Source organism: Nannospalax galili, unplaced genomic scaffold (genome assembly GCF_000622305.1).
Source record: "Nannospalax galili isolate Female #2095 unplaced genomic scaffold, S.galili_v1.0 scaffold471, whole genome shotgun sequence".
NCBI lineage: Eukaryota > Metazoa > Chordata > Mammalia > Rodentia > Spalacidae > Nannospalax > Nannospalax galili.
This window is the reverse complement of record NW_008330333.1, coordinates 2,787,099-2,797,422: the sequence shown is the minus strand read 5'-3', so window position 1 is coordinate 2,797,422 and position 10,324 is coordinate 2,787,099. Positions and strand designations below refer to the sequence as shown.

The following is a 10,324-nucleotide window of genomic DNA, read 5'->3' as shown; positions in this document are numbered from 1 at the left end:
TTTTTTAATCCTTGCATTTTGCCTAATAAGTGTGATCAATTTTGAAAAACTGAAAAGATCTAAAATGGCAAAGGCTGTGGACATGCTGAGTTTGTAAGGCTCAGAGTGGGCAGGAATTTGTAGTATTGTGTAAAACAGCAAAGAGATGGCATTCACTTCCTAAGAAATCTTTTATGTTGAAAATAGGGCATGGTGGTGCACGCCATTAATCCCAGCACTTGGGAGGCAGAGGCAGGTGAATCTCTGTGAGTTTGAGGCCATCTTGGTCTACCTAGTGAGTTCCAGGACAGCTGGGCCTACAGGGAGACCCTATTCTCAAAAAAAAGACAGAAAAAGAAAATAGGAACTTGTGGGCTGGAGAGATAGATGGCTTAGCAGTTAGAAGCACTGGCTGCTCTTGCAGAGGACTCAGGTTCGGTTCCCAGTAAGTTTTTAGTTCCTCATTGCTGTGGACCAGTGACCTGCCAGTTGTGTTTTTTTCTGAGTTCTGGTGAATACATTTTTCTTCTTAAACACTGTTAGGCTGATGCATCTGGAGAGGTGGCTGAGTGGTTAAGAATGTGTACTGCTCTTGTAGAGGACCCGAGTTCAATTCCCAGCATCCACCCTGGGGAGCTCACACTGTAGCTCCAACTCTATGGAAATCTGATGCTGGCCTCCTCTGCTCATGTGTGTACACACACACACACACACACACACATACAAGAAAGACTGAAATCTTAAAAGGATTCCCAGCAATGGGCTGGAGAGACAGCTCAGAGGTTAAGAACACTGGTTGTTCTTGCAGAAGACCTGGGTTCGAATCCCAGCACCCACACGGCAGCTAACAACGGTCTGTAACTCCAGTTCCAGAGGATCTGATGGCCTCTTCTGTCCTCCATGGGCATTGCATGACACAGGTGCACTTACCCACATACAGGCAATACATGCATACACATAAAATAAAAACAATAATTTTTTTTTTTGTCTTTTTTTGAGACAGGGTATCCCTGTAACCCTAGCTGTCCTGGAACTCACTATGTAGACCAGGCTAGCCTTGAACTCCCAGAGATCCACCTGCCTCTGCCTCTCAAGTGCTCGGATTAAACGTATGCACCACCATGCCCGGCATAAAATATTTTTTTTTTTAAATTCCCAGTTGCCAGGCATGGTGGTGCATGCCTTTAATCCCAGCACTTGGGAGGCAGAGGCAGGTGGCTCTCTGGGAGTTCAAGGCCAGCCTGGTCTACACAGTGAGTTCCAGGACAGCTGGGGCTACAGGGAAACCCTGTCTCAAAAAGACCCCCCCCAAAAAAATCCCAGCATTAGGGAGGCAGAGACAGGAGGAGTGCAGCAAGTTCAAGGCCAGCCTGCGTGACATAGTGAGATACTGTCTCAAATATAGTTTAAATATATTTCAATATGTATATTTAGGTAAATATATATATATATATATATTATAAATATATAATTTCCTTAGAGTTTAGTATTAGTAAATGAGCCTATCAGTAAACTAACTGCCTTAATTTTGGTGTCTGTCTTGCAGGAAAATACGAAGATCTGAGTTCTTCAGATGAGTCCTGGCCTGTTCCTCAGCGCCAGAGGCCCTGTCGGAAAAAGGGCCTCAGCATTCACGAGGGACCACGTGCCCTGGCCAGGATCACAGCTATTGGACTTGGGGGCAAGACCCAGCCCAGCTATGGTGAGAGCCCCCATTTCCCAAAGGCTCTTTGGTATTCTATCCCAAGACTGTCTGGATGGGTACAGAATTCTGAGCATGGGCCTCTGGCCTCAGGCTGCAGTGGGATAGGCACTGGGTCTCTTATGCTTCAGGAGTAAGGCTCAGAATTGACCTGGTGACAGAATCCAGGAGTCAGCAAATTTTCTTTTTCTTTTGTTACAATGTTGCTATTCATGCTGGTGGCACAGCAGTTACAGGGACATATAAGGCTTGTATTGTAGTCCTACTGCCCGAGCTCTGCCTACACCCTCTGGTCTCCCTAGTACCTGAGATTGCAAGTGTGGGTCACAGCATTTGGCTTCTATTTCCTTACCTTCCAGGTCTCACACTGGCCTTTGAGGTTGGCCTCAAATTTGTGGCAACCCTTCTGCCTCAGCTTCCTGAATGCTGGTAGTAGAGATATGTGCCACCATACATGATGTGTGCCACCACACATGATGGAGTTGAAGTTTTTTTTGTTTGAGGTGCTGGGGATGGAACCCCAAGGCCTTGTGAATGCTAGGAAAGTGTTCTTCCACTGAGCCACACCCTATCACCTTGTTTTCTTCTGGGCACATATATTCAGGGATTACCTAAGTTTATACTGTGCTGTCCCTTTCTAGCCTAGGGTCTTTTTATCCCTGTTCAGGAAGCTCTCTTTTTTGAGTAGGAGCTTTTTTACAATACTTGCCTAGCATGCATAGGCCTTAGGTTCCATGTCCAGCATCATCAAAAAAGGAAAAAAAAAGTTCATAGGGGATGCAGACAACTGGTGGATTGAAGTCTGCATGTAAATTGGGGGTTCATACTAAATGTGCCCAGCTAACCTGAGTGCCTTGGGGAGTGGTCTTTTTTCAGTTGGGGAGTCTATAGATCCAGCATGCCACTGCCCACTTTTCTCTGAGAAAGCAGTAGTGGGTACTGAGGAATAACTAGCCTTGCCTTGGGTGTTGGCCCTGGCACTGCCAGGGTCATTTCCTGTGCATGCAAACAGGTCTCTTGGAGCCAGTCATGGCTAGGTTACTACTATGCAAGGAGACGGGGTGGCAGCCGTGGGGCTCCCACACCCCAGGAGCCCTCAGAAGCATAATGCCTTTACTCATGTCTGAGAGTTCATGTGCCCATTCTATACACAGAGCAAGTGCCTCCACGGGGCTACATGACTTTCACCAGCAGTGACGAGAACCCCCTGGAAGGTGAGGGCCTCTGCTACCGAGATGTCACCTCCCCCATCAATGAGTGGGATGTGGACAGCAGCAGCAGCAGCAGTCGGGGTACGCGCCCCCAACCTCTTGGGCTCCCATATAGGATGGGATAAAGACCCCAGTTTTTGTGAGAAAAGCAAGAGTTTGCCCTGGGCAGGTAAGGGCAAGCATACAGTCCAGGGTTCCTACAGGCTAAGGTGCAGTTCCACTTACAGGGTCAGTTCAGGCCTTTCCAGAAGTCTTTCTAATCATAGCACTCACTTACCAAGTACCTGCCCTGTGCCAAGCACTGTTGTAGGTGTGTAGGATTTATGAGTGCACAGAAAAAAATAAGCTCTGTCTCCCTACGGCGGGGACTTGGGACAGGCAGCCGGGCCAGACAAGCAGAACTGAGTCATGTACAAGAAGCAGTTGAGCTCCGGCAGCCCCATAGGTGAGGCCTGTCATCAGGCATCCCATCTTCCTTGTTACCAGAGGAACCCGCTTTCTGTGCCAGCTTTGGGCCCGTGCGGAGGAGCAGCAGCAGTGAGGGCCTGGCAAGAAGAGCCCATGGGCTCAGCAGCGAAGCCTCCTTAGAGAGCAATGAGGTGAAACTCCCTCGCCCTCCTTCCTCCCTTGGTGGTGTGGGAGGTGGGTAAAATTTTAACTTGCACCACACCATATACCCAGAGGACTAAAGGACTGTGCGGGGCCCAGGTGCCAGGTCACCAGGGAAACATGAAAAGCTCCATGACTCACCCTTGCCAAGAGCGGAAGAGGCCAGAAGTATGGGGCCAGTAACAGGATGGGGCCAGGGGAGGGCTGCTTCCAACACACTCCTCTCATGGCAGGATTCTGATCACACCCAAAAAAGCTCTGTTCGAAAACAAGCAAAGAATTATGTGAAGAGCAAGAGTCGTTACAGCAACAGTGACAGTCAGTGGCCTCCTAGCATGGGGACTTCCTGTGCCCCAGGGTCTAACGCCCAAACTAAGACCCCCTACACAGGACCCCAGGTAAGCATTTGAGAACCTGATGGTTTTGGGCTAAGAAACATGGCACTTCTGTGACTTAGAGGGTATTTATTATGTATGCATGATGGGTCAGACACTGTTGAAAGAGGGTACTGGGTGCTCTCCACTTGATCTGGAGAGGACTTCTTGATGGCCAGCAGCCCAGCTACAGGATTGTTTTTTTCCCTTTTCATGGGAAGGGCTCTTTTTTCACTTGCTGTCTTGCTTGTCTTGACCTCTCCAAGCTTAGGGTGGAAGCTATTGAGCTAGGGACAGAGTAACAGTATGTACTTTGCAAAAACTGCAGCGTTGTCAGGGTGTAGATCAGCAGCAGAGTCTGATGAATATATGCTCAAAGTCCCAGTTCTGCTGCTCCCCAACACCTTGTCTGCTAAAGACAGGCTGGCTTCTGCCTGAAGCTCTTTCCAGGGTCCCAGGCTTGGTACACAGGCTCATCTTTGAGCTTTTCAAACATGTTGACATGTGCCAGATCTCAAGGCTGGTTCTTTGAGGAAAGCAGCGACGTAGCACTTAGAAAATTTTCTGTCCTAAAACCAAGCATGAGCAGAAATGGAAATAAGTTGAGAAGCACAGCTGGAAGGAGGCGAAGCAAATGAACTTAGCAGCAATTGTGAGCCCACAGGGGTCAGAGGGCTGCTGGTGGGCATTTCTGAAAAGCGAAGAAAGACCGAGTTGATGTCATCAAGCACCCCTCATGGTATTTTGGAAGGCGAGCAGTGCTAAGGGCCTGATGGAGCCAGGGTAAGCACAAGGATGGCCATACACAGACACAGGGAACAGAACAGTGCCACCAAGTCCCAGCAGGATAAATGCTGCCATTCCTTATAAAACTGGCATTCTGAGGGGTGATGAGATGCCCCAGGGCAGCAAGGAGTGCGCCTGCTGGATTCCTCAGCCTCTAGCTGTCAGTGTTCCTCCCCTGCTGGAGGCACTAAGGCTGAAGGGGCAATGAGGAGTCTCCAGTCACGCTTGGGATCAGAATGGGATGAGGACCAGTTCTCCACTGCCAGCCCTCCTCTGGGCCCCAGGCTTCTCACTTGTCTCCTCCTTCCTCCAGGACCTTGCCACACTGCTGGAGCAGATTGGGTGTCTGAAGTACCTGCAGGTGTTTGAGGAGCAGGACGTGGACCTTCGCATCTTCCTGACACTCACCGAGAGCGATCTGAAGGAAATTGGCATCACGTGAGTCCCCAGGGGTGGACTAGAGCCCTCACCCCCTTATTTCAACTGAGTGGTTTTTGGCCAGCCAATTCCTTCTACCCTGTACACCAGCAGGAAGGAAGAGCAGCTTGTCTAGATAAGAGGCTTTCTTCCAAGTTGGCCTTTGTGTTCAGCACGTGGCTTGGGACATGGTCCCAAGATGGCCTTGCTGCTGCGCACCCATACCCTTGAACATTTTTTTGCCAATTAACTTTTTTGTGATTTTCATTTTTTTCATGATTAGAATATAAGAATTCTACAAATGGGGGCTGGAGAGATGGCTCAGCGGTTAAGAACGCTGGTTGTTCTTGCAGAAGACCTAGGTTTGAATCCCAGCACCCACATGGCAGCTAACAACTATCCATAACTCCAGTCCCAGAGGGGATCCGACAGCCTCTTCTGACCCCCATGGGCATTGTACAACGTGGTTGCACTTACATGCAGGCAATACATGCATACACATAAAATTTAAAAAAATAATTCTATAAATGGTAACCATCACAGTTCTGGTGTCAGTATTCTGGAGGCAGCACAGGTTTCTTATTTCTCAAGGGTTTGGATATAAAGCCTTTAAATGTAAAAACCCAAGCTGTGCAATAAGCCTTTTATCCTGAAGCAGCCCATCTGCAAGGTTGCATTTGTGCCTTCACTGTAACTGAGGTTCTTTCACACTGGAAGTGGTACTCTTCCCCTAGGTGCTCTGATTCCTGCAGGGCTCCCTTGGTGTCTGCCTATCTGGGAGTATCTGACTCTGCCCTATACCTTGAAAGGACAGTTTGCTAGGTAAAGGATTCTTGGTTGACAGTTGAGGCAGGCTGACTGCCTTTGCCTTCCAGAAATTCCACTGAGAATATGCAGGTAATTCTACCGAGAATCCCTGTGTGGGACAAGCTGCTGCTCTGTCACTGCCTCCAGGGTTCTCTCTTAAGAGTTTGCCTGTGTGTTCTGGTGTCACCTTCTGTGGTGGTTGTTGGGCTTCACAGGTTTGTCTCATCTTTCAGCAAGCCTGGTGAGTTCCTAGCCACCAGCTCTTCAGGTCCTCTTTGCCCTTCATTTCTTCCCAAGGTTCCCACAGTGGAAACTTGGCATACCACCTGGACCTCGACCTTTTTTGGCTGTTTTTTTCCTCAGATTGAATTTCCATTGCCTTCCGTTAGCTGGTTCCTTCCTTCACATGTGTAGGTTTGCTTTTGTGAGGCTTTATTTCAGTTACTGTGCTGCTTTGCTCACATTTTATGTCTTTCTCTATTGATATTCCCAGTTTGAGTTTTTCCACATCATCTTTCAGCTCTTTGAATATGCTGAAGACAGTTGTTTTAGTCTTTTGTCTTACAGTTCTGGCATCAGAATTTTCTTAAGGAGCTTCTGTGGTTTGTCTTTTCCTATTAACAGGCCATACTTGTCTTCGTGTCTTTATTTCATTGCTAAAAACTAGATGCTTGAATCGCATGAAAGTCAGAACCTCTCCCTTCCCTTGAGTTTGCTAGTTTTATTTTTGTTGTTGCCTGTGTGTGGAGGATCAATCAGCTGGAGACTCAAATTGAAGGTCCTTAGAGCCTGAACATTTCCCTAGGCACATGCGATGACTCTTTCCTCCCATTTGTGGTTGCTTTGAGACAGCATGCTTTTTAGCAGCCAAGGACCATCCTGAACTCGTTTGCCTGCTGAGTGCGCCAACATACAAAAAAAGCCTAAATTGCTTTTCCGTGCCTTATTGTTTGGCTCCCACATGGGGAATCAAGATCAAAAAGTGCTGCCCTTTACAGCCCCTGCCCCCAGCATCTCTTCAGAGGGATAGTGGCTTGTAGCAGTGGTCATCAATGACCAGAACTCCAAAACTTGATATTGGAAAGACAAGGTGTGTCTGCCCACTGTTTCCTGCAGGCTGGGTCTAGGTAGCTGCTGTTCTATATAGAACTGAGTTAAGCCAGAACTGGCTGCACTAGCCATCCAGGCTGCAAAGTAAACCACACAGATTCTACCAGTGTATGTCTGGAGGGGACATAAATTCCTAGGATCTTTGAGAGGACAGGCTGACACAGTTGTCTAAGGCCTGGAGCCAGGGATGGTAGAGGCTTTGGGCACCCTCGTTTCTGTCTTCTGCCCCAGGATCTCCTGCAGGCTCTCTCCTTCAGAACCAGGAGTTCCCTAGGGACTGGCCTTAGTGGTAGGATGGTATCAAGGTCCATGTACATAGCATAAGCTGAAATGCGCCCTCTGATTCACCCTTTCAGGTTGTTTGGGCCCAAAAGGAAGATGACATCTGCCATTGCTCGCTGGCACAGTAGTGCCCGCCCCCCCAGTGATGCCCTGGAGTTGGCCTATGCTGACCGTCTAGAGGCTGAGATGCAGGAGCTTGCCATCCAGCTGCACAAAGTAAGTGGAGAGGTCAGAGTGGGCGGCCAGCACAGAAGGCAGAGTGTGACTAGAACTGTACTGTTAAAGCAGAGAACAGTGTGGGCAGGGGACTAGGGATACCCACAGACAACACTCGAAGGGGTGTGGAAAGTCAGATGAACACAAGAGGGAAGGCCAGTTAGAACAAGCCATGAGGTAGAGGATGGAGAGAAACAGACAGGCAGCCCAACAGGCTCTAGGCCCTATGGGGGAACCAACAAGCATGGATCTTGGCCTCCTGGCTTGGCCCCTCCAGCCTGCTATTTGCCTGCAGTGCTGTGAGGAGGCAGAGGCCCTGCGTGGCCAGGTGTCCCAGGAGCAAGAATTGCGGGCTGTGGTGGAGAGCTGCCTGCTGGAGCAGGATAGTGCCCAAAAGGACATCCACGGCCAGCTACAGGAGGCCCAGACCCTGGCCCGGGATGCTTTCCTTGTCTTGGACCAGCTGCGGTAAGTACAGACACAGCCCTAGGCAGACCCTCTCACTTGTCAGCCACTGCCCCTTCCTGAGCCTCTAAGCAGGTAGGGAAGGGAAAGCAGTGTTTGTACCTGCTTCCCTTGGACACTGTGCCCCACAGTGCAGACCCAGGATTGACCAAAGTAGACTGGGAATGTACTCATCTCTTCACTGGCCAGTGTGGCTTCCAGGGCTGGCAGTGGGCTGAGGTGGCTCTCCTTTCCCTGAAGGTCTGGGTTAGGGTTGGCAGTGGGGCTCTGCCTCACTAGAACTTGGTTTTGTGTGGCAGGGCCTGTCAGGCTGAGCTGTCAGCTCGAGTGATGCGAGACCAGTCCCCTAGCACAGCCACCCTGAGCCCACCTCTTCCCGCAGCAGGTAAGGAAAGCAGCATGGACTAGGATGAGGGGTGGGCAAGAAGTCCTAAGCCTAGTTCCAACCAGTGGGCTCTGTATGGCTGTCACATTGGCACCCCTGCCCCAGGAACCAAGCCCACTAGTTCACCTGTGACAAGAGATGCTCTGTCACCTAGGAGGGTGGGAAGCATGGCCATCTTAGTATAAGGGCCTTTGTTTCATAGCTGACTCCACTGCCCAGTGACTCCTGCTGTTCAGTGGGGTGCCTAGGGCCATGTAGGGCCCAAGTTCTACTTAGGCCTGGGACCCTCACTTTGTAGGGGTGAGCCTAAGTGGCTGGCTATTTTGAGGTCTCAAGTCTCTTTAACTATATATACTTCTAGTTGGGTAGAAACACAACAAAGCACCCCTGCCTTGAGCTTCTTTTTTTAGTAAGGGCTTGAGGACAAACCTCCGGTAACCCCATCCTTCTATATCACAGATGCCAAGGGCTGGCCTGAGTCTCTGCAGGCCTTAAGTCTCCCTGAACTGTCAGGAGCCCTGGAAAACTGTGTCCATAAGATGGGTAAGTCTCCAGAGGGGCAATAAAGCTTCACTCTTCCCCTTTATCACCTCTTCCAAGGACTGCAGGTTGAGTCTTGGCCCCATATCCCCCTTCTTTTCTGCTGTTGAGACCTGTACCAAATACTAACAGGCCCTGTCTTCAGGGCAGGCACTGTGCTCCGTGACACACAGCCTGGAAAAGCTGCAGATGTTGAATGGAAAGAAGTGGCGGGAACCCTAGCCAGGAGGGACGGTGCGTGTCTATGTGTTTGTGGGTGTGGTGGACCATCCCACCTTCCTGTTCCTTTTCATCAGGACTTCTTTTTCCAGAATTTGACGTCGGGTGATTGATCCACCCTGAAGTTTTGTGCCAGGCAAGACAGAACAGTGAGCAGGAACAGCCCAGGAAGCAGAGGACCAGCCCAGGGAACAGTCTGTGGATAGCAGGAAGGGGTTTTGGCCCCTGTCAGGGCAGCTTGGATCAGCCCTGAGGCAGAATGAGGGCCTGGCATCTAGATCCTAGTGGTAAGACCACAAACTTGTAGCAGCTCTGGCCCAGACCAGATAGGGCCATGGGAAGAGTGTGTGCACCCACATCACAGGTGCCACACTGAGGTTTGACGATACAAATGAGGACTGGAATGCCTGAAAATGTGCCATTTGTTGGAAAATAAAATTACATGCAAGTTGGTAGAGGCTTGTTTCTAGTCATATACCAATAGGCCACAGTGACCTCTCCTGTCCTCCATCCTTGACTGTGCGGTCACCCTTGCTCCAGGGGATCCGTTTGACTCGGATTGGAAAGCTGTTAAACCTGCAGGAAAAAGGAATGCTTAAGGCCCAGGTGGATAGTTTATCCAGCAACATGCCTCTCAGGACCCTAATTGGTGATTTTCCTATGGACCTTTTTTTGGTCTCTTGAGTCAGGGTCTCCCTGTATCCCCAGCTGGCCTGGCCTCAAACTCAGAGATCCGCCTGCCTCTGCCTGCCGAGTGCTGAGCTGTGGAAGTTTTCCAGCTAGGCTGTAAGACTGCCAGTGGTGACCTTCCTGGCCCAAGGTGCATTTATCCCTCAGTACACTAAGCTTGTATTTCTAGACCTCCTGGAGTTATTTATAACCTATGCTGAATGAGACAGGCAGGTACAGCTCGGTGTAGCAGTCACCAGGGTTAGGAAAGGGGACCTGCCATTGCAGGGTTCAACAGGATGGTAGTGTTCTTAGGCCCAGCCTCCATACCTCAGAGGAAGATGTGGCCAGTACCCCGAGGGCCTAGGCAGCCATCCAGAAGCAAACACAGCAGCAGAGGAGTGGCTTTATTGTCTTTCTCCTTCAACTCCACAGAGCTGGGCCAAAGCCCTGACCATCTTCAGGAATCAAGCCAGGTGGGCTACAGCCACCCTGAAGCCTTACGTTCTGTTCACGTACCAGTGGAGAAAATCTAATGTAGCAAAACCCAATA

General features: G+C 49.9%; 1 protein-coding gene and 1 pseudogene across 7 annotated transcripts in view; one reads left to right on the top strand and one right to left on the bottom strand.

The window, feature by feature from the left end:
- Anks3 (ankyrin repeat and sterile alpha motif domain containing 3) overlaps positions 1 to 9,555 on the top strand; it is a 26,725-nt gene extending 17,170 nt beyond the window's left edge. For 4 of the 7 annotated variants that reach the window (XM_008846448.2, XM_029570281.1, XM_029570300.1 and 1 more), the window contains 11 exons: positions 1,526 to 1,681; positions 2,836 to 2,973; positions 3,379 to 3,491; positions 3,735 to 3,899; positions 4,975 to 5,099; positions 7,352 to 7,493; positions 7,789 to 7,961; positions 8,258 to 8,343; positions 8,803 to 8,886; positions 9,029 to 9,117; positions 9,195 to 9,555. In XM_008846448.2, coding sequence (XP_008844670.1) covers positions 1,526 to 1,681; positions 2,836 to 2,973; positions 3,379 to 3,491; positions 3,735 to 3,899; positions 4,975 to 5,099; positions 7,352 to 7,493; positions 7,789 to 7,961; positions 8,258 to 8,343; positions 8,803 to 8,886; positions 9,029 to 9,105 — 1,259 coding nt within the window. In that variant the 3' untranslated portion in view covers positions 9,106 to 9,117; positions 9,195 to 9,555. Of the gene's footprint in view, positions 1 to 1,525; positions 1,682 to 2,835; positions 2,974 to 3,378; positions 3,492 to 3,734; positions 3,900 to 4,974; positions 5,100 to 7,351; positions 7,494 to 7,788; positions 7,962 to 8,257; positions 8,344 to 8,802; positions 8,887 to 9,028; positions 9,118 to 9,179 lie in introns of all 7 variants that reach the window. The other 3 variants (XM_008846439.2, XM_017801587.2, XM_029570287.1) reach the window with 3 other exon arrangements.
- LOC103744594 overlaps positions 1 to 10,295 on the bottom strand; it is a 20,390-nt pseudogene extending 10,095 nt beyond the window's left edge.
- Between the last annotated feature and the right edge of the window lie 29 nt (positions 10,296 to 10,324).